Here is a 23,265-nt window from a genome sequence, read left to right on the forward strand (position 1 = left end):
ATTACAATACAAATATTATTGAATGACTTTAGAAAGTGCTTCACACAGCAAATCAGCTCCGGTGATCTAAGTGAATTCATGTTGTATATAGTTTAAAGCCTCGGGTGTCTTTAATTCCATCATGGTGCATAATTGTGGTATCTTTATTCCTAAGTCTGACACAGCAAAAATGAAATGCTCTGACCTTCAGTAACTTTGTTTTCCTCCATCAGAGATACAGGAAGTACATCAAACAAGTGATGACATTATTGTAGAAAGTAAGGAGTTTTGTGTTGATTTATTGTAGATGTTGCAAGAGGGGTATGCAGACTGTACATCTCTTATGGCCACTCTCACTGGCTGTTCATCTGAGATACTGTATATCTCAGCAGGAAGTGCCCTAAAGTACCGGGACAATGTATTTCCAGTTTTAGATTTTTTTTTGTTTTAATTCTATTTTATTCATAAACAAAGCCTGGCAGCTGCATTCATTAAATGACCGCATGGTAAACATTACAGACTTAGAAATATTTCATAAATACAAAAAAAGGTGAGCAGTCTAATTGATGTTAAATTATATACAAACTGTGGCTCACTTTAGCTTTGTTGGCATTAGCTAAAGCTAACATGGCTATGCTAGCCCCATACTTAAGGTTACTACATAAGCAAGTGCAGCTAAGTTAGCTTTAGCATTGTGAGCTTTAGCAAAAATAGCTAAAGCTAACGTAAATAACGTATCTACATAGCTAACATAGCTGCTTTGTGAGCCAAGTTTTAGCTATGTAAGCTACATGGCTCTGTTATCCATGGGTAAGTAAGCAATGTCAGCTTTGGCAACATTAGCATTAGCAAATGTGGCTAGAACTAACTTAGCTATGTAAAGAATGTAGATATGGAAATTACATTGCTGCCCTTAAAGCAAGCTAGGTAGCTACGTTAGATAACAAATTACATTATCTACGTAGTTTAGGCGGTTAATGGAGCTACATACACTAAGAATGCTGCAGTAGAATGTTTTAATGGGAAAAGAGCAACATTTCATGCATAAAACACAGAAAAAGGCCTGAAATTTGGAATCCATATTTCACTTGTCTTTAGTCCTGGATGATGTAAAGAAGCAGGCTGTGACTGTCTCTCTCTAAGCAGCCATAGCTCAATCTCTTATAACTGTTGGTGTAAGTGTAGTAAAGTACAACACATTATATTCCTGCCAAGTATGTCACAATAAAAGCCTCCAATGCTAATCATCATATAAGAATTTTATTTTGAAGAGCAACGTCAGGAATTGGGGGGTTTTCAGCAGCAATTTAAAGACCCTGTAAAGTACAAAATAAATCTGTATTTAGGTTTGTCATATGATAGATCACTGTGTTATGAACCCCCAGGTCAAATTTCAGTCAAATAAAGCATCTCCAAGTTTATTAAAATAAGCTTCAAATCATGAAAAATGAGGCAGTAAAATCTGCTTCAGGATGGTGTGGGTGTGTCTATTAAATGAGCTGAAGCCACGCCCACTCAGGAAGAACATGATCCTCTCAGGTTTTGAAAATGTTACAATCTAAATGGAGGAAAGCACTCACGCCATTAGCCTGTCTCTTGACCTTTTGTTGACCTTAGAAGAAGAGACAAAGTCTGTTCAAATCTCTGCTATGATGCTTTAAATGATCCACAGACCACTGTGGCTCCACTGAGATGAACTGCTCTGTGATTTTAGATTTTGGCAAACTGTGATTAGGATTGGCTCATAGATAAGTTGACTGAGTTTAAAAAGCCCTCACACAGTAAGCAAGAGCAGCTATCTTTTATTTAGAACCACAGATAAGGACACATACAGGCAACATAGTCTGCAGCATTAACCCCCTCACTCATGGTGCCATACTTGGAAAACTATTTTCCCCTAAAAATATGAACCAATAAACAAAACGTGCATAACTAAAGCTTTGCAATGAAACATGAACATTATAGAACAGTACAAGAGTGAATTCCTTTGCACAAAATAAACCCAGAAGTCCCTGCTCCAGGTGACTGCTTCCTTCCACAATATTGTAGTGTTAGAGGGCCGGGGTCATTCCCTACTCTGGTAGCTGATATAGAGAGCTGACAGGTCAAATAGAGCAGACCAATAAGTCCTCCATTCAGGTTGCAGCATTTTTTTTTTTTTTTTTTAATTTGAGAGGACTGTATTTCTCACGAGTGGGTGTGGCTTCAACTCATTCAACAGACACACCCACACCAACCTACAGCAGATATTACTACCCCATTTTTCATAATTTTGAAGCTTAATTCATAAACTTAAAGGTGTTTTTAAAGATTGAAATTTGGTCTGGAGGATCATAACATGGTGGCCTATCATACAACAAACTTTAAAATACAGATTTTTTTCTCCCATTACAAGGACTTTAAAGGGACAATGCTCATATAAATTACTAAAGGCTAATGCCGCCATTATCACCAACTAGCTTCAGCAACCTAACTTCAAAATACAGGAATATTCCTTTAAAAATTACACTAAATTGAAACAGCTGATTGAATTAACACTGCAAAACACTTTAAAAAGGACAGGTCTAGACTGTACTCTTTGTTATAATTTTTGAATATTTATAATATTTACAAAGACCCAACATTAATCCACCATGAGCACAGCAACACGCAATATTAGCTAAGCCTCAGTGGCAATTAAAAAATCTCCTTTTAAAAGACATAAAACTGATGAGAGTTCCTGGGTTACATTTTTTTGTTTAGTTTTGCATGTGAAAGCTTGAGTAGAGAAAAAGATCTCTACATACAACATTCTTCTTGCACAGGCAGTGAAGTCATTGATTTTTTCTTTGAGTTCTTCATCTAAAAAATAATCCTTGACTTCTCCACCACAATATTAACCTTCCTCTTGACCAATTCACCTTCATTTCATGCCACATGAAGTTGCTACTCATGGATGTACACCTTTAATTTCACCTTATGAAAAGATGTGGTACTTAGAGTCATTTTTGTTTAAAAGAGCTAATGCCAGAGGCAAAGAAAGATTTTTTTATATTGTAATTTAACTCAGATATTGATTATTTTCAACCCTGCACAGAAGCTTAGCTCTAGTGAGGATGTTTGAGGCAAAGATAAAGACTGAGGAGAAGAATAAGTTCAAGAGCAATGAAGTGAGTCGACGGCATACAAAACTGGAGCGCCTCCAGAATACTACCAGGAAGCGCTAGGAGCCGGAGCCCGAGGTAAGTCACTGACCTGCAGGGAATGCAGCAGGCTCTTGTGAAAGACGTGCTTTTAACCTTGTAGGCTGCTGTGAATGTAAGAGGAATTGCTAAGCTGCTTTCAGGATACTTGATTTTCCTCAGCCTTTCACCAGGCTTTCAAGAAGTCATACTGGCCCTTAAAAAAAAACAATAATCGTCTTCTTTTTACACAGGAATCTGGCCTGCTCGAGCACTTAGCACTTTTTAATCTACATGAAAATGTGTTGAGGGATTTTAGTTGCTTGGCTTTGTGAAAATAAAAAAGTATATTGCTTTTCCAGTCATGTTGAAAGCAGTGCTTGCAGTTGTGGCGTTGAAGAAACACAGATGCTATTTTAACGGAATTCAAATGGGTAATTTTCTCCTCAGTGGGGGAGAGAGTTTAGTAATACGGGTAAGGAGAACAAACGGATTAAAAAAAGACTCTTAAACTCTTACACTGTTAACTGCTTACAGCTGATGTTTAAATTGCCCAACCTCAGTGCTTCAAAGGCAACGTGCAGCTCTGCCTCGGTGCTATTTAAGCATCGCAACACTTTAGTGAGTGTAGGTAGGGCCTGGAATTTCACACTGTGATTATCTTCGGCTGTCATGAATACAAGATTATGTTGTGGACTGTCAAAAAAAAAAACCTCTCTCACTCAATAACCCCGGCACATTTTTTTTTTAATTCCGCAAGCACATTTACACGTTTTCTCCTCCACACTTAACAATCAAGCGCAACGTTTTGCATCTCAAGAAAAAAAAAAAGGTGTTTCACTCATTTTTCCCTCCTCTCTGTGGAGTGAATCAAGAAGCTGGCGTTTGCTTATTCTCCCCTCCTCTCTCAATCAGCAGAAATTTCCTCTTTGATCTTTTATTCATATGATTAAGTCTGTGTATCACCAGTCTGCTCATTCTACGTTTCAATATATGACGAGACCATCTTTGAAGTTGGCCGCACTGCAGATGAGTCACTTTGGTGAACAGCAGTTTTTATTTCTAGCTGTGATTTCTGCAATATTGTTTGGAAATATGATACGTGTCGGTAATTATCCTTTTTTAATTGGTTGACCTAAGGTGTAAAAACACACAAATATTTTCTGCGAAGGATTATAGACTGGAAAAGATTTTGAAAAAATAACACATCTTCAGGAACACCTTCAGATTTCCAGCTTATTCATTTTTGAGAACTTGTGCAACCACAAATGTAATCTCTTTTCAATAACACATTCAAGCTGGTATAAAATCACAACTTTTCTCTTTTAGCATTGGCTTCAAGCTCCTGAAATCTATTTTCTCACCTGCTAATTATAAAGCTCTACCTTTGTTCCTGTCTTCTTCATCTCTTTTATTCTAGCATTCGTTCTCTCTCTGCCCTTCTTTTTCCTGTTGTCCCTTTCTGCCTTTCTCCTCACTCTTTAGCTCACATTTCTATCCCTCACCTTTCACGTGCGCCACCCCCATCCTTCAGTCAATACCTTTAACCCTTGTTTTCTCCAGGCTCCCTGTTCTTTTCCTGCCTTTAAGATTTCTGACTTTTTCTCAGAAGATTAAAGGGTTCAGGATCTTTAGTGCATAAAATGAACAGAAGTACAATAGAAGTCAGCAGGGATCTTATTGAAACCTATATAAAATCTAATGAGCATAAGGAAGTGCTGTGAGGAGCTCTCATGTAACAGTGGTAGAAGAAAGAACATGTAGGTATCCTTGTGTAAGACGAACCATTATGTGCTCATATTTTATGAGGCTTTTCCCAGACTAAAGGACGGCAATAACTGAACACTTTATAAATGGATCAGAAAGGATTTGATGTCACTCGTTATCCATATTTGTTCAGACTCGAACATTTGCAATGACTCATCGCTCTGAGTGTTGCCCTGAGCTAAAGTGCTAGCATCACTCTGATGATGATCTTTCAAGGCATGCCAGTGAAACTGTCAATGCATATTTTTGTCAGTGCACCACCATGCAAGCTGCAGGAGGATGAGGTGTAATAATAATTGTATGAAATTATGTTTAGTGGTGGGATATCTCTACCTTTAAGTCCTTACCTGTTTTTTTTTTAAGTTTTTTTTATTCTGTCTATTTGCACACAACTTTCTCATTATAAAGACATATTTAAACCACATGGATAGGATTTTTTTAACTATTTTTTTCTTGACTTTGGTCTGCCAGCCACTTCATACAATTTCTTAAAGGAGTTGGTTTGAGCTGATACATGAAATCAGCAGGTAACATACAGGGAAATTCAAAGCAAGCAATTTGGCAGGGGTGATGACATTTGTATCCTGTGACCACTGTGCTGCCAGAGTACATAATAAAGCCTCTTCATACTCTTTTACAGCCATTTCGGCCTGCCTGCATGATGGCTGCAGTGGGAGTCAATTCTGGCCTGTTTTTCTTCTGAAAGCTTTCCGTTGTGCTGTTATAATGATGCTATCCACGCCTTCACAGCTCTTACAGAATGTTTTTTAGTAAGCCTGGAACTTAACTGTCTTTGGTATCTTTAAAGAATATATCCAGAATATATCCAATACTGGACATCTTTTTTCCTTTTATAATCCATTTTTCAATTGTTCTGGCAGCTAGCAGGGTTAGCCCGCTGCCATATGGTCTGTTTGTATCCCAAATGCATTTTGGCTGGGCCAATGGCAGGCTATTCTGTTGTCATATCATGCTTTGCTTCACAACACATGTGCACAGACTTAGAAACTAAAGGAGAGGGCCTGAGTGACTTGTGAATATTTTGAAGACTTTTGTCATTAATCAAAAGTCATTAATGTTTACTGTGTTAGATACTTAATAGATGATGCTTAGCCTAGATAAAGAGTGTAATATTACTTGTTCATTATTATTATTATTATTATTATTGGATTAAAATAGGTCTGAGATTATCAGCTGCTTCACACATTTGCAGACAGAGTCATTGGCATGGTGAGGATGAGTCTCCCCTTCTTGTTTTATTGTTATAATTCATTAAATTGAATTCAGTGTTTTTAAGTCTGAACATTAGACTAGAGTGGATTTGTCTTTTGACACATGTTGCTAAAGTGTGTGGTAATGATCAGAAATCCTGCAGAGCAGGCAAAAAACATGCAGGGCTCTACAGTGCAGCCTTTCAACAGCTAGTGAATTGGCTGTGGTCTCTAAACTACTACTTCCTAATTATAAAATATACTTTAAAAATGTTTTTATATCTTAGATGACACAGGTCTTAGTGACTTTCTCAGAGTCTGGGACTGTGCATAAAAAATGACATGAGAAAAACTCTGTGCTGCTGTGTTCATCTTTTTTCTGCCAGTAAAAAAATGCATATCCTCGAAGATTGCTCTCCTATAAAATATTAGTTGTGAAAAAAGTGTTTCATAAATTGATGGGGGTTTTTTGTTGTTGTTTTTTTTTTTCATTTTTTTGTAAAAATTTAAGAGAGAAAATTAAAATCACAGATTTTAAAATGGCATGAAATTTTACAAACCTGTCTGTCAAAATGACTGACAGCAAAACAATCTAGCGCAACCTCTGGGTGCATGTGCTCTATGTGTGCTGTCACAGCTGTGTCTTTTTTCAGAGGTTTGCCTCAGTAAATCACTCTGAAAGTGACTTTATTCATCATAACTGAGCCAGGAAGCAAGATGAGTATCTCCACATAGCGTTTGGTTTGAAAAGCACAAACCAGAAGTCTAACCTTACTGTGTTCATGTTCTCTGTTACATATTAAACCAAGTCTTTTAAATACAGCTTTATAATTATAATTTTACTGTCGAGAGAGCCAAGCAGCTCAACGGTAAAAATAGGTGAGTCTTCAATTTCCACAGTTCTCACAGCATAAGACGTGACTATCAGGTGTTTAAGAAGCAACATTTACACGGGCAGTTAAAGCACAAACAAAGCCATGGCGCTGCCATTATGCAGCTGCCATGCACCCAGTCTGAAACAGCTGTTAGCCTCACCAGCATGGTCAGTAACACACTCTTGAGTTTATGCTGTGAAAAGGTCGAAATTACATGAAGAACTAAATTTGATATAAAGGAAAACAACCTATCAATGACTCTTTTGACTTGTCTGCTGTCTGATCTGTTGTAAATATTTTATAGTGACTACCGTGCTGTCCTTTTTAAGCTCTGCATCCCCAGATTCCCTCGCCTCTCTTGGCCTACAGGGAAAACCTTCTGCTGTGTGGAGAAAGTTTGAAGGAACAACTTGGGAAGATATCAGGTGCATGCTGTTTTGAAATCTTCTCACATTTTCTGGTGTGTCTGTGTTAAAAGGCTTTTTAAAGCCAAATATTTTTAATTGAACTGCAGAAAAGAGGAATAAAAGCAAGTGAGCCTGCCTTTTATCAGGCAACAAACTCAGAGAAACAAGACAATCCAATTCAAGTAATTGCCAAAGGAAGAAAGATAATACTTTTAAATCTTCTTTTTATATTTATCCCACATCCATTATTTTCTTTTTTATTTATTTTCTGTTCACTGGTTCAAGCTAAATCTCTGAAACCTGAGGCTTTTGTCTGACAAAGATTTAAATTTTGGGAGAGATAGTTAATTTTTTAAGCCTCTCATGTGTTAAACTGATACTGGCAAGAATTTACACTGAGTTAAGAGGCTGGAGTCTCTGAGTTAAGAGGCTGGAGTCTCTGAGTTAAGAGGCTGGAGTCTCTGAGTTAAGAGGCCATATCTGCAGATGGATTTTTATCTGCTCTTCCACTCAAATTTCTGTTGATAGTGATTGAGTGAGAATTAGATGACCATCAAATGATATCTGACAGCATTAAAGCTGATTGGGCCTATTACTTTCCATACTGACTGTGTTTACCTAAAAGTTAGTGGATGGTATGAGCCCAGAGCCAGTGGGTTTGAAAGAACCACCCCTCCCTCTAATGTAATTAAATGTTTTTTCGATAAAATAAATTTAGGTGCCCTGCACAGCAATAAGTGAAAAAGTAATAATAATCCAACATATTAAATGTCTGCAAATGTGTCTGACAACAAAGTGTGACACATTTATTGTGTTGTTTAAAATGCACGAAGTGCTTTAATGAATTGGAGCTTACTTGAACAGAAACACTTGTTGCGGCAGACTATTTCTTTTCCATTGCTATCAGTTACTTCAACTGTAACTGATAAATTTGCCCTAATGTAAGATTTAGTTTGCATTGTCATTGAGCCATTTGCTGCAATGATAAGATCTCACAACTGTATTAAAGATATCATGACAGGGGCAGAGGAGCATCTCAAATCTTTGTATGCCGATGACATTTTGTTTTATGTTCATGATCAAGTAAACTTTATACCATTCACATTGTCTCTATTTGAGAATTTTGGGAATTGTCAGGCTACAAAGTCAACCGGGACAAAACAGAGATAATGCCAATTTCCAATTTTGATTATACTTCATTGAAAAGTCAGTTCAGATGGAATTGGTCTAATAAATGTGCTAAGTGTTTGGCTTTTTTTATTCCTAGAAAGAAGATATGTTTAAGTTAAACTACTTACCTGGTGTTAATAAAGTATCATTTGAGCTAAAAAAAAAAAAAAAAAAAAAAAACAGAACAGGCATCAATTTCCCTTATGGAGAGAGCATACACAGAAAATATATCTGTTTTGCCAAGTTTTCATATTTATTTCAAAATCTCCCTGTCATTCCACCACAACCTTTTTTATTTTTTTAAATACACAACCTGGTGTTGCTGACCTCCCAGCTCCCACAAACAATCACAGCTCTTTCTGTCATCACAGCTGTGTATTTGAATATGACGTACCTTTCACTAATCTCTGCTTGCATTAATGCTGATGCACCATGCTGCTGCTGACAAAGCTTAACCTCCTCCACCCCAGCATCCTCCTTAATAACATAAAGCTTGTCACACCCTCATATTGAGATTCATGCTACTGTGGATTAATTTAATTCAACGTGCTTGACTAACTGAGGAAGATCTTTTGAGTAGAGCCTTTTCTGCCAAGTAAAACTGTATATTCATTTTGCAATAATCTAGTAAAATGTATGACAAGCTTGTTCCTGACTGAAGTCAGATTACACAGATTAAATCGTGGTTTTTGGATTCTTTATGTTGGTCTTTGGATGAGTGTCCTCACAATTTGGAATAAATTGAATAAATCATATGGCTATGGGAGTTCTCCTTTCTCCACACTATTAAAAATACAAGTATTATGAGGGCCCGAGCACCGACCTCGGTCTGTGAGGACCCTATTGAAATTGTAAGCATCTGTTATTATTTTTCTCTCAAAAAAAAAAGGCATTTTAGAGGACTTAACATGCTCAAAAACTCACCAAATTTGCTCACACAAAAAAATGGCCCCTCAGGGGCCCCAAAACCTGGTATGCAGGAGCCCCGCCCACAAGTTTGTGCGACATGCATGAAAATTGGTACAAATGTGTATCATGACTAGACGAACAAAAAAATCCTCTTGGGACCATACTCTAAAATGCACAGGAAGTGACATCAAGAAAAAGTGTCCAATTTTGGCCATTTTTTGGACAATTTACAGTACCCATATTTGAATTAACTCGTCTGAGGGGACTTATCCAATTGACTCCAGAGTGGTTTCTTGGTGAGTTTTCACAAGGGGGCGGGGCCGTTATAAGGCTTTGATGACCACTTTTTTCACCATTTTTCTCCAAAAAAATGGTGTAAAACAACAATTGTTGTCCATAATTTTTCAGTGCTCACACCAATCATTACCAAACCTCTCACAGATGATCACACATGGAGCCTCTATCAAATCATGTCAACAACATTAGAAATCAATAACTCCGCCCTCTTCTGACAAAACAAAATTAATTTTGCCACTTTTTCCACTTTTCTCACTTTAAAAATTCAGCCCCCGAACACCGTTAGGCAGATGATCTTCAGGCACGACATGCACCATGACCACACCAACAAAAAAGCCTCCTGGACCCATGCCAAAATCCCAACAGGAGTCCACAAGCTCTGCCCCAATTTCAAAATAACGCCTCTTTTGGATATTTATTCACTGAAAACTGATGTAACTTGGGGGGACATGGTTCTATGGCCTTCAGTGTGTTATGGCAACACAACAGTATCACACTGAACACACCCACATGAAAACGGCTCATCGTGGTGCCCTCCTCTGCCAAAAGGATATGATGTAAACGGGTTATTTCTGCATTTTCCTTAGTGTGTTGAACATATCATGCTCTGATTTTGACCTGAAGTCCTCAATATCTATCCCAACATTGACATGTTTCATTAACAGAAACCCCAGTGGTCGTGTTGGCCATTTTGATCCTTCGCCATTGGACAGGAAGTGGGTTCAAAATAACAATTGCAATCTTTTTTCAATTTTACATGATTAATAGTCGGTCCCTCATCACTTCTACATATCAACATCACAAATCCAAGCGGCCATGTTGGCCATGTGATCCTTCGCCATCTGACAGTAAGTGGGTGCAACTCTCATATGAAACACCAGATTGCCCTCAAATTTCCTATGTATTATCAGCATCTGGCTCTCTACAAATTTCAGTGTTATTTTCACAGTTTTGCTCTAGCACCCCCTACTGTAAGATGCCATTAGCACCTCCAAAATAAAAATTCCAGTATTTTTATGATTTTACATGATAAACAGTCCTTCCCTCATCACCTCAACAAATCAACATCCACTTCTGACCTACTGCCACCTACTGTTGAGGGGGAGTACTACCTCATAAACAAAGTGCACTGTGCTGATTTTTTTTAAACGTAATGACGCTCAAAGGAGAATCGCCCTGGTCTCCCTACCGTGCAGCAGCACACTGCAGGGGATTGCATACACCCCACTGTTGCCACACACTGGCGGTTTCATCACACCCCAACCTGTACCGGGGTGCTAGGGCCCTTCAGTGCTGCTTGCAGCCCTGGTTATTATTGTTGTTATTTGTTCTGCAGATGACACATTTAAATTTATTTTTTATTTTTTATTTTTTTCATTCCAAATGGGACTTTTTTTGTCATTTGCTGATCTCCAACAGAAATATGGCATCTCCTGTATTTAGATGTTTTCACATAAGGCACACAGTAAAAACTGAACAGCGTTCTTTGCATGACCCTAAGCAGTCAAACATTGGTGCTATATTACACTGTAGGAAGAAGAAGTCTAAAGTTATTTCAAGGATCTATGATGTTTTTATTACAAGTTCAATGGTAAGTACAGATTATTTAAAACAGAAGTGGGATCAAGAGCTTCAGATGGAAATCCATCAAGATGACTGGTCTTTTATTTGTAGGAAAGTTCATAAGTGCTCTTAGAATTTAAGTCATAAACTAGCTCTAGTTAAGATAGTACACAGGGTTTATTATACTCCAGAGCAACCCAACAAAATTAAGAGACACAGAGGAGCTTTCTTTCATATGTTTTGGTCAGATGACCTCCTCTTAGCATTTTGGACCTCTGTTATTAAGTTGACATCTCAGTGTTTACATGTCTCTCTTCCCCTTTCATACTGTTTGGTCTCCTGGGAACAAATATGTCAGACAAGTGGAAATAATATGAATGTATAGGTATAAAGATCTTGTCTCACTTGCAGCAAAAAATGCATAGCTTTAAACTGGAAGGCAACAAACTCCCAGCAGTAGCACACTGGTAGAATGAACTTTCAATCTACCAGGACAAAAATTATTTTAAGAATTAAAAAAAAAAATTATACATGAATGTTAAGAATTTTGACAATGTGGGACCTGAATGCATTCATTATCTTACTCTAAGTTTTGTTGTTGTTTTTACCTTTGTTTTGTTTTCTGTCTCAGTTTTGCATTTTGCCTGTTTTTTTTAATAGGGGTTATAAACTGAGGGAAATGAGATTCAATTATATACTTCAATGATATTTTATGTTTGCAAAGTATTAAATAAAATAACATTTAAAAAAACATTTTAGTTGCTTTGATTCTGTGTTAAAGAAACTGACATGACTCTTTCCTCTTTTGTGTGTTAATTCTATCATTGTAGGCACTGGCTGTCTGAGACCTGGAACAAAAGGGATTTTTCCTTTTTTTTTTTTGACTGAAAACTTTTGCCTGCAGCAATGAAAAAATACCACTCCAGTGAGATTTGCATTATGCTCCCAATGCAGCCCTCAATTTAAAGCCCAATCTACATTTTTAAAAAAATGAGGGCAGAAGCTGCAAGGTCAACTTTTTTGGTAAAAAAAAAAAAAGGCCCCTTCCACTCGGCTGGCTATGGTCTTACATTATTACTGAGTCTGCAAACTGGAACCTGAGTACATCTATCACCAGAGAGCCTGTCCTTCACGCACACATTTTATTCAATTTATTTTTCTCTCAAAAACAGCTCTAGTTTGTATTAATTTGTAAAGAAACATCTTTGCCACTGACCTTTTAATGGGGTGACCTTAAATAATTAAGAGTCAGTGATTCATTGCAAAGAGTCTAATTTGCCTACCAGTCTCACAGTCAAACACCTGCTTGTTTTTTTTTTCTTGTTTTTTTTTAGCTGTATGGGAGCCCTAAATGTCATGTTTAAAAAGATTTGCCTGTTTTCTCCAGATACATCATGACTCATAGCCTATCATCCCATAAAATTAAATTATTAATACTTATCAGCATATTTTGAAATTAATGTTTCATCTTTTTTGCAACATAAAAATTTAAGCGTGCAATTGAACAAATAATCAAACTCATTATTTATTTGTTGTTGTTTATTAGTATTTGGTTTATATGGGGTGACTGTTTCTATTCAAAGTTTTGGAGTTTATAGAGTTTGAAAGACGCACGCCCGGTCAAGGAGACAAGTCGGAGCGTAACAGAGAGAAAGACAGCGAATTGTAGCGAGAATGCTCACAATGCTGGGAGGAATAGAGGAATATTAACCCTCTGCCATGACTTCCAGTCATCCGGTGAGACCATGGGTGAGACTATCAGTGCATCTGTTGGCACCGGCAGGCAACGCTTCCACCATGATTGTCCACCAGTAGCAAAGCCAATGCTTTACCTCACTATGTTTCCACCCCACTGGGGAGGGAGTAATCTGTGAATGCCGTAGTGGGGGGTACATGGGGATGGATCCAGGAATTTTTTAAAGGATTCTTCACTATTAGGAGATAGGGCTAATGGTGGAGGTCTGTGCTGTCCGAGTGCTTTTCTAGTTGTAACTACTTGTTGGCTGTTGTTGCTGCCTAGAGTGGCACAACCTGTTCTTAGATTTAGGCAATTACTTTTTCACAGCAGGACAGGTAGGTTTGGATGGCTTTTTTCCCTTAATAAATTAAATCATTTAGAAACTGCATTTTGTATTACTGCAGGTTGCCTTTGTGTAATATAAGGCATGATTATCTAAAACATTTAAGTGTGACAAATTTGCAAAAATAAGACATCAGGAAGGGGACAGACATGTTTTTACAGCACCATAATTGAAAATGTCATTTGTGCTTTTTTTTTTTCTTTTTTTATTTCTTTTTTTTTTTTTTTTTTTTTTTTTTTTTTTGCGTTGCTTTTGCTCTCGACTTCATGGCAGGTTTATTTAGCGATGGTTTTGCCCATAATCAGTTATTAGCCAGCAAGGAAAAAATCTGACCAATCACATTTGACTATGCAAGTCCTTGGTCAGGGAAAGCCCTACTTTTTTACATATCTGCAGTTGTTCTTGAGAAAAGATTGTGCTTGCATCCATCTTTTGGCAGTGTTACATAACCCTGCACCAGTGACTCTGGTCTAAAGACAATCCCATCATTATTTCAAACCTCACCTCTGTCTCTTTTTTCTACCCCATTCATTATTCACTGTCAGGCCAACTTCTCAGAGCACTGCAATGAATGAGTTATTATTCACTCCAGCACTGTGGTTGAATTTATCATAGGATAAAACACTGGAGTCAATATTACACACATTTAAACACAATGGACATTTATTAGAACTCCATGAGCTTCACAGTTTTATATTTAACATCTTCCTCAAGCCCAAGATATCCTTCATCTCTGGTGAATCAGTCCCCACCCCTTCACTGCTATCTCCACATTCACACATACTGTATCTCCCCTCTACCCTTTCTCACCTGCACACCCCTCCCTGTGTCCCGTGGGTGCTGTAGGTAGCAGACCTAGAGTGATGGAGCAGCAGAACCCAGCAGTGGATTAGCAGCAGTGTGTGAGAGAGGCCAGATCCAGACACATTCCTCCAGGGGGAAGTCACGGCAGCTAATCCGACCCTGGTTCTTACTCTATCAACCCCCTACCAGATGCACTTTGCCCCTGTACACAAGCGCATACACACACAAACAATTTATAACCCAGGCAGGGAGATTCCAACTCAGATGCATGCTATAGTCTTCACAGTGTGTGTACATGCAGACATAAACACAGACTTTAGTGTAAAACCCTGGAGGGCAAACATGTTACATACACATAAACAGACATTTAGTTCATACATGTGCATGCACTGCCACATCTTATACACATTTACAGCATCCATTCTTGCATGTTTATCCAGGGCAGGCGACCCCTGGGTGGCTCGAAACCGACACAGACGTCAGTCCACATACATGCATGACCCCTGCTAATCAGAACATGCTGCTTGGATTTACAGGTACAACATCCAGAGTCCCGAAGGGAGAGAAAGACAGGCTGCAGTTGGCTGCCTGATAATCTGGCTTGTTTGACTGGCTGGTTCTGTTCTTCTTAAAGGGGCCAACACATAAAAGTGCTTGGATCACATAAAGTCTCTTTCTGTACAAGCAAAAGTGTGCATGTGTTTGTCCAAACATGCCTCCATACAAGCAGAATGCTCATTCAGGCTTGCACACACGTATGACTATATATTCCATTTGGCATCAGTGTCATGTTAACACAGAGGCAAGGGCCCAAACACACACAGATGCGCACAAAAACAACAGCAGGATCAGGCAAGAGCTAGTCTGATTGCTCATCAAGCAGCAAGAGCTGGCGAGAGGCATCAATACAGCTGAAGTCCACTCTCTTGGGCCCACCTGTCGATTACAGGAGTAAAGACAGGTTGCCTGGTGCCTCAATCCATTCACCAGCAGCCTCCACTGGGCCTGAACACACCTGAAGAATTCTGATGCCAGGAGGGAATAAGGGACCCCTCCACTTCACACTGGCAGCTTGACGATGGTTTGCCTCTGCTGCATAAACCAACGAGATAAACAACTCTACAGAGGAATGGAGCGGGGGATACAAATCTATCGCTGGCGTGGCAGAGATTCAGTTTGTAAGGGTACAATGAGATAGATAAATATCGAGCTGTCCACAGAAACATGTAAAATGAGGTTTTTACAAAGTGCGACAATACATTTTATTGAGCTGGCAACAGAAGAAACACAATAAATACAGAATAAAACACAATTCACAAAATAGAAAGCCCATAAAGTGCTGCAGCTATTTACAGCTTAAAAATTCTATAAAAGTGGCTCACACTGCAATAATAAATGTGATACATATCACCAGATTTGTTTCCAGAGTTGTTTCTGTTTTCTAAATATTTGGCCAAAGGACAACAATCCCATTGCCCTCTGCTGCCTTATAATTAGACAGGATTAGAGCAGGATCAGGCTGTTTCCTCTCATTTATTCTCCCCAGAGAGAGTAGGATGGGAGGTTCACACTGTCTGGCCAACTAACCTTGGACACAGATCAGAAACATGCAAAAAAAAGGCAATAATTTAGACAGATCTACACTGGAATTTAAGCTAAAGAGTAAGTATTTTTCTTTATACATAGTGTTTAAAATGCACTTATTGATCAGTTACAGGTGATTCAGTATGATTTATCTCTTTTAGGGGAAGGCATAAATCAGTTTCTTTCATAAAGTGGCTGCAGATGCTCTGATTTAAAGTTTCAGCACCACGGACAGCTCCCTTACCGTTACTGAAAGGCACATTTGGGCTCCACACAAAGAGGCTCCGGGTTAATTTATTAGCTTTCCTTATGAACTTACCCTGCTGACTCCACGCCAATAAATCTTCCCAAACTAGGGCACAGGGTATGGATTTCAATGGAGGTCATTGCAGGTAGAATTATTAAATGGGCATTAATCAAACGCAGAGTTATGAGCATAATTGATTTAAGGCTCACCTGATTCCCAAGCTCTGCTCTCAGGCAGAGGGAAGTTAAATTGTTGTCAAGGAAAAGCTATGGTTATGAAAAAAGAAACTCAGGTGTTAGAATGAGCAGCATCTTTAATTGAATGCTTTCTATGTGAAATCACAGCCTCTCACTCCTCTGCTCCCCTTTCCCCCTTTATTCCAAAGTGCAGGTCGGCGACTCTTCCAAAGCTAGATGGCAGAAGAGGCCCACTGCAGCCCGTACAGCTCTCCTGCGCCGTCATCATCCCATCTTTGCATTGCAAATTGCCCAGTCCCATCACTCCCAATATCTTCCGCGCTCGATCTCCAAAATGAAAATCAGAGTTATGGTGGGATTGCCTACCGGGCGAATTTCTTTCATCAGCTTTCGGGACGGGATTCTGCCTGTCTGAGTCTCACCTAACACCCCCACCACCACCAACTCCCTCCCCCTCTTCCTCCCCCTCCCTCACCCCCATCTCTCTCACACACATAAACCACATGCTGTCATTAGCAGAGTTCATTTCTTCCTCAGGATTTACATCCTCCCCATAAAGACGTGCCTCCTCCTCTCTTGCCACCCACACCTCACTGTTCATGATTTGTTACCCACACAGGAGCCACATCATACTTACACAGGACTCTCTCTCTCTCCCCCTCTCTCATCTACACCCCCCTCCTTCCTTCCCCTCCATCACCACCTTTTCTCTCTCACTCTGCGTGGTTCAATCGCAGATCGATAAAGGCAGCATTCAAATGGTCGGCTAGACTCCTCTCTCGGTCCTAATAGGGATTAAAAAAAAAAAAAGGGAAAGATGTTGAGCAGCAGATGCAGGCGCGCGCCGGCACAGATCCCCACACTTGATGCCCCTCTCAGCAGAGATGGTTGAGCCCTCCTCGTCCAGGTTGCTGTGGTCCTCTCCTAAAATTCAGTCCTGCTCACTTCTCTCCTATCAGCTGACATAGCGCGGCGGGCGGCTCTGCCTTGCTTCTCCTCTGACAAGGGAGATACTTCAAGCAAGAGGGGGGGAATCAACCTTTAGGTTACATGTGTTAGTTGTGAGCATGAAGGGGATTTACAGGGACGGATACTACGACGGATCTATTGAACTACGGGACGTCTTCAACAGGAGATGCGTTAAATGTGGCCGAGGGGACTTTGTCCAAGCCAAAACGATGAGGATAAGGACGGGATTTGTTTTTTGGAATCTCATCTTTTCACTGATGTTCACTTGTGTGAAAGGTACGAGCCACTGCAGCAATTTCTCCGTCTTTTTCTCGTGCGCATGTGTGTGTGTGTGTGTGTGTTTGCGCGCGTGTGTCTGTTTAAGTGTGTGCGCGCGTGCGAGAAAATCAAAAGCTTTAACGTTACAGGCGTGCGCCAAAAAAACAGGGCTGCCTGCCTGCCACGGTTTACTGGATGGAGTTTTGAGGGACGCATTTCACTCAGCTCAATGCAGGCTTTGACTGAGGCGCTCAATAGATATTCTTGCGGTTGCCTACGCTTCGTCTAATAGCCTACGTGAGCTGCTTTGCTTAGTAGGGTAACTAGTGAATTGTTGCAAGTGCATGCACTGCAGATTTCCTATGGAATATAGAGAGATCCCCCCCCTTTTATTTGGAGCTGGAGCTGTGCGCATTTTCTCCTTTCTGGGTCGAGTTTTCAAGTATTTATGTGAGGGGTTTGCGTCAGGCCAAATTCTCCCCAGAAATGTTACCATTTTGAGGGAAGGGGAGGGAGGGGGGTGAAGCAATTAGTAGTGTGGAACCAATTTGTCGAATGGTGTTTATCGGACTTGCCAGTGCAGGCAGGTGTAAGGTGGGCTTGTTAGTATTCCACAGGCTCTTTCTTTCCCATGGTGTGTCCTTTGAATAGCTGCTGAGGTAACCACTGGTTCCATCTTTTTTTTCCCTTTCTTATATGCATCAGTTAATTTTATTTACACTAAGAGAAAATCCAGCACCCCTCCAATATCACTTTTCTGTCACGGTTATTCAAATGGAGTCTTCTGAATTCATGAAGCAGCACTATTCCTCTGTGACTTTGTGGTTCACTGATTGTCCATCCCTGTTTTCCTTCCCCTTGTTTACCAAGGTAATTTGATTCATGTTATTTAAATAAAGCCAGAGCTTGTGCAGTCTTTTGCTAATTTTCCACAAAGTGTTAATCCATTGTCCACTGACATTTGCAGAAAACAAATAAAATCCATCTCTGACTTTCTTGCAGGCAGAGAACAGTGCATAAGTGTTAATGTGTGATTGTTAATGAGTCAAATTTCCAACTAAAAAGGACAAAGTCCAATCCAATTTCCAACCCTAGAAAGGTTTTTCTTCTCAATCTGCGTGTAAATGCATAGAGAGGAAGGTCTCTGTATGAGTGCATGGCTGTTAATCTGTTGAATGCATGTACGTGCGTCTGAATATGGCCACTCACAGATATCAATTTACATGCAGATTGTTCGCCCTCTGAGTATTTCTCGTGTCTGTCTGTTGGGGGTGGATGAAATGTGCAGCATGCAGAGTAGCAGCGCCCACCAAGAATGAGCCAAGTCAAGTCGAGCAGAGTCGGGCGCTGTGCTGTTTCATCACCACCCACATTGTGGCAATGTCAAACCTCGAGGCCACTGCCAATCCGCCTAGTTCTCTTACTTATTAGGGAGCTAGCCAGCCAGGAATTGGGGTGAAAAGCAGGGAGGAAAGAAAAGAGGAGGTGGAGGAGGAGGATGAGGAGGAGGGGGCCTGGGTCTTCTTTTGGAAAAGTGAGAAAGGAAACAGTGACACCAAGAAAGACAGGGAGGGAGATCCGATGAACAGCTGTTGTTCCTCTGCTCTGACAGCTGACTCAATGTTTGGTGAAGTAAAAAGATATCTGCTCGATCTGGCCTATGACTCACCTCCTGCTAAGCTAATGATGCTGTAAAAAAAGCAGTAGAAGCCTTATATCTTGAAAAGTTTGTACAACATGGCTTTGCTAGAGGTGCTTTTCTCTTCTCTGAGCCTGGATTCATTCTGTGTGAGTGGGTGGTGCACAGATCCGATTCTTGGTTCACAAAGTTATGTCAGTCACCTGTCTGATTCTTGGCTCTTGACACAGTTAAGTGAAGTTAGTTTTTGAATTAAGAGCAACACTGCTGTGACGCTTGAATAAAATATTTTTGTTTTTGCATCCACAAAAACAAGCGAGGACATTGCTGCAACTGTGTCACCTAATCCTCCGGGAACTCATAGAAGTGCTCGGCACAGACTCAAATTCAGGATGCTAAATTGCAGGGACTGGATTCTTCTTTTGACTCGGGTCGAATGCAGATTGGAATCCTTTACAGTGACAGTGAGCACTGAAGTGTAGCGTCTCTTGAGCTGCGTTGGCCCTTTTTTCTTTTGACGTCTATCAATAGGACAGCGATCAATCAGGTTCATTGTAATGAAACAGTCACAAAGCTGCGAGAGGCATCTCCCTCTAATGACACGTTCTTATGTAAGCAGAGGGGATTATATCATGAGAAAAGGAGACACTGTCAAACTATAAGCTGGATCTTCCCTTCCCTTTATGTCATTTATGGCAACAAAGTTTCCTTTCATTTTTAACCTTTGCGCCCTTTTCAAAAACTACCTTTTAGATCTAAATCTGTTCAAACATTCAGTCGAATCTTTTGGGAGAGGCTTGATGGTGACATGGTTGCAGCAGAGGCTATGATCGCAATGGAAACTTGAAGGGACACCATGGGAAATGACAAACAAGACACACAGGCACTGGCCTCTTTCCTGCACATGTCAATTGACAGCTAAGGATTAATGTTCACCAACAGACTGTTCAAAGTTATCCATCTGTCATGTCCCACCACTTCTGTTTCCCCCAAATCTCCATCTAGTTCCCATATTTTGTCAAAAATTGTGCTTATTTTTTTAAAACCTTCTGCCAGAGAGTTGCTAATTGCTGGTAATCAGGTTGGGTCTGCACAGACAGTAATCTGGCCACTGAGCCCTTGATGAAGACTTTCTCTCAATGTGATTATGTAAACAGGCTGCAAAGGCTGCTGGGGCTAATCAGGATTACAATTTGTCTGTGTAATTATACACTATCTACAGGGAATTTGGGGCATTATCCCACTGCCCCTTAGGTTTTTGATCTTCACAACAGTGGCAGAAAATGAGCAGAGAGGAAAAAAACACAAGAGTGGACAGTGTGCGGAAGAATCACCTTGGTTAAATCGGAGCAATATCAAACTTTCTGGGTGACAGACACTTGGTAAAGTTCTTCCTGATCGTTCTTTAAGTGCACACAACTCAACAGATAGCCTTTAAGGAGTACTAAAGCATTTCTCAGCTCACCCTCTGACCTCTGGCTTTGGGCTCTTAGATGTGTCTCAGGTTCTCGCTAAGGTCAAAGATGGTTTGCTGCTTCTGATTAAGTCAGTTCCTCTCAGGTATCAGTTTTAATATAAGCAGCACTCTCGGGGGAGAGGCAGATTGGCAATATCTTGTCTTGAAGAGAAATAGCTCAGCACTTGTTGAGATTAAATGTAACAGGTTGCTTCCAGAGTCAAGGCTGCAGATTCGACGTAGGCTGTCTTCTGTTCCTGCAGGTGCCATTTTCTGAAGGGATTAAACTCTGTTAACTGTCTGGAGGCATATGCACTGATAAAATGTGCACTTTTTAAGCCTTAAATCATGCAGTGGTTGAAATCTAAGAAGAAGTGACAGGATGAAATTTGCAACCAAAAAGAAGTGAGGCTGTTTTTATCCAATATGTGTGTTTGCAAACTGTTCTAAGAAGGGAATGTAAACCAGCCAAGCATTTATTTTTAATTAGATGAAACTAATAAACCAAGCTGCATTGCTGCATATTAAATTGCGTATGTATGTGCTCGATGAAGCATGATAATATCCATACCATACCATATTTTCCATTAATCTTGTCAAGAACTGTATCCATACTGGACTGTATTTCACTCTGTGCTTTATTCACTTTATAACCCGTGACCGTGGCATGCCCACATGCCTCCATGAATCTTCCTCCACACTGACCACCACTGCTGCTGTTTGTGTCGACTGCTGTCAGCTGCAGGTTTGATATGTGACAGCAGAGCAGGCTGAGGCGAGGTATGGTCAGGCAAACAAAGCGGGGGGATGTGAAGGTAATTGAGCAGGTAGGATGCTTGGTGGAGGCTGCAGTGATTCCTGAGGATATTTCTGCTGCAATTAAAATGATAGCTGAGGTTAGCTTAACAGTTACCTGTTTAGACTCTCAACTACACCAATTTGCTGTCAGTGTTGAGGAGGCAGCACTGGGGATTTCATATTGCACTGAGATAGAAAATGGACCTCGACAGGTAGACCGTACAAGCTCACTTGCCTGTGAAATGTTTTCAGATCAGCATTTTAGCTGCAGACATTATTGATTTCTTCATAAATGCTACATTGGTGTTAATTCACTGGTTGACTTTGAAAAGTTTTGTAGCTGAATCTGGTAACAAAAATGTGCCATGCAGTTTAAACAAATGAGAAACATTCAAATTTCTGCCATGCATACTGAAAAAAACACCCTCATCTGAATAATCATCTGATTAAAGGCTTTCATGCCGTGTACACTGGCCTTTGGTCCTAGTCTGTGGAGCTGCATTTATTACATAACTTATTCCTCCACTGTTGGTTTAAAACCAGGTTTAGCTTTGCTCATAGGAGTGACATCAAGGACACAGTGTCACTGATAGGAAAGCACTTTAATGGAACTGCAGTAGCATTGGTTCAGAACTGCAGGTTTCATAGAAACAGCAGGTTAAATGTGACAAGGAAAAAGACAAGGAAAGTAATGACATTGTTACAGCGCCACCTTCAGGGAATGCATGTCAAAACAGTAGTGTTTATTTTTATTCTGTTGTACGTGCAGTTTCCTTTTTGCACAATAACAAGCATTCCTTCTTTTGAATTATTTGAGTGTGTGCCATTCATCCATCCTTGTGAGCCCTTTGTCTAACATTTTTTGTGGAGAGTGGATGAAGAATTGTTTACCACATTTCATTTGTATGTCATTAAAGGAAACACGCTGGGATAATTATTGATTCCAAAAGAACAAGACTAGGTTAAAACCAAATATATAGCTGACTGCAATCATCTGGGATACCTGTTGAAATATCAGACTGAACTGTGTGTTCTGGCAGAGTGATTAGTTTTTGGGGTGTGTAGTTGTGCTGTCCCTTATGTCTGTAGGTTGAGAATTGAAGGACCCAAAAGTTTAAAACATAAAGCCCTGTCAGCAGGAAACAGCTAACCTGACACGCCAGATCAACTGAATATAATTCACACTCATCTGGGAAGGCTCCCATAGAAAGCGTTTAGGAAGGGCAGGACTTTTAAGAAAATCTTCAGGTGATTGGAGGAATATTCTGTCCGTCACATTCATGATGGTCTATCAGAGCAATAAATGACGTAGTGTGCATGCACTAGCCTTGTGCAGGCCACTGCAGCCTTAGATCATGAATGGCAGAGCTTCATGTAAAATTGATGCCAGGGCTGCTCAGGAGATGTGCAAAACAAATTCTGTGCCAAGACAAAATTTTGGTGTGGCTCTTTGTGCTTGTTTTTAAATGAAATGTTGGCTAGTTCCAATTCAAACATGTCTCATCTTTTACTATTGGTGGTTCCAACATGGTAAAGTAATCATTATGACTCCACACATGTCCCCTGACCTCCAGTGGGGTGCAAATCCAACTGAAATTAGGACTTGAAATTGTCTAGTGAGTGGCAAAACTTAGTTTATATGAAAGGGATAGTTTGGTATTTCTGAAGTGGGGTTGTATGAGATACTTGTCAAGATTAAGTGTATTAGCCACAGGAGAAGCCAGTCACTGTGGCCTCTTTAAGGAGAGGCCGTCTGGAGTGCAGGGATGGAAGCTGCTATACAGCCTTGCTGACAGGGTCATTGGTTCCATGTATTTTAACTCATTTAAGAAACAAACAAGCAAACCAAGGCAGGATAACAAACTTTATCACCACTCTGTGCTGGCTGGATAG

The 23,265-nt window shown here is 40.0% G+C and overlaps 1 protein-coding gene across 1 annotated transcript in view; it reads left to right on the forward strand.

The window, feature by feature from the left end:
* Positions 1-17,139: 17,139 nt before the first annotated feature.
* The window catches only part of LOC121513684 (CUB and sushi domain-containing protein 3-like), a 309,293-nt gene continuing 303,167 nt past the window's right edge, over positions 17,140-23,265 (forward strand). The window contains exon 1 of the mRNA XM_041793592.1: positions 17,140-17,497. Within this exon, the coding sequence (XP_041649526.1) occupies positions 17,320-17,497 (178 nt within the window). The 5' untranslated portion in view covers positions 17,140-17,319. The remainder of the gene's footprint in view (positions 17,498-23,265) is intronic.

The sequence above is a fragment of the Cheilinus undulatus genome, linkage group 8, assembly GCF_018320785.1.
Source record: "Cheilinus undulatus linkage group 8, ASM1832078v1, whole genome shotgun sequence".
Lineage (NCBI taxonomy): Eukaryota > Metazoa > Chordata > Actinopteri > Labriformes > Labridae > Cheilinus > Cheilinus undulatus.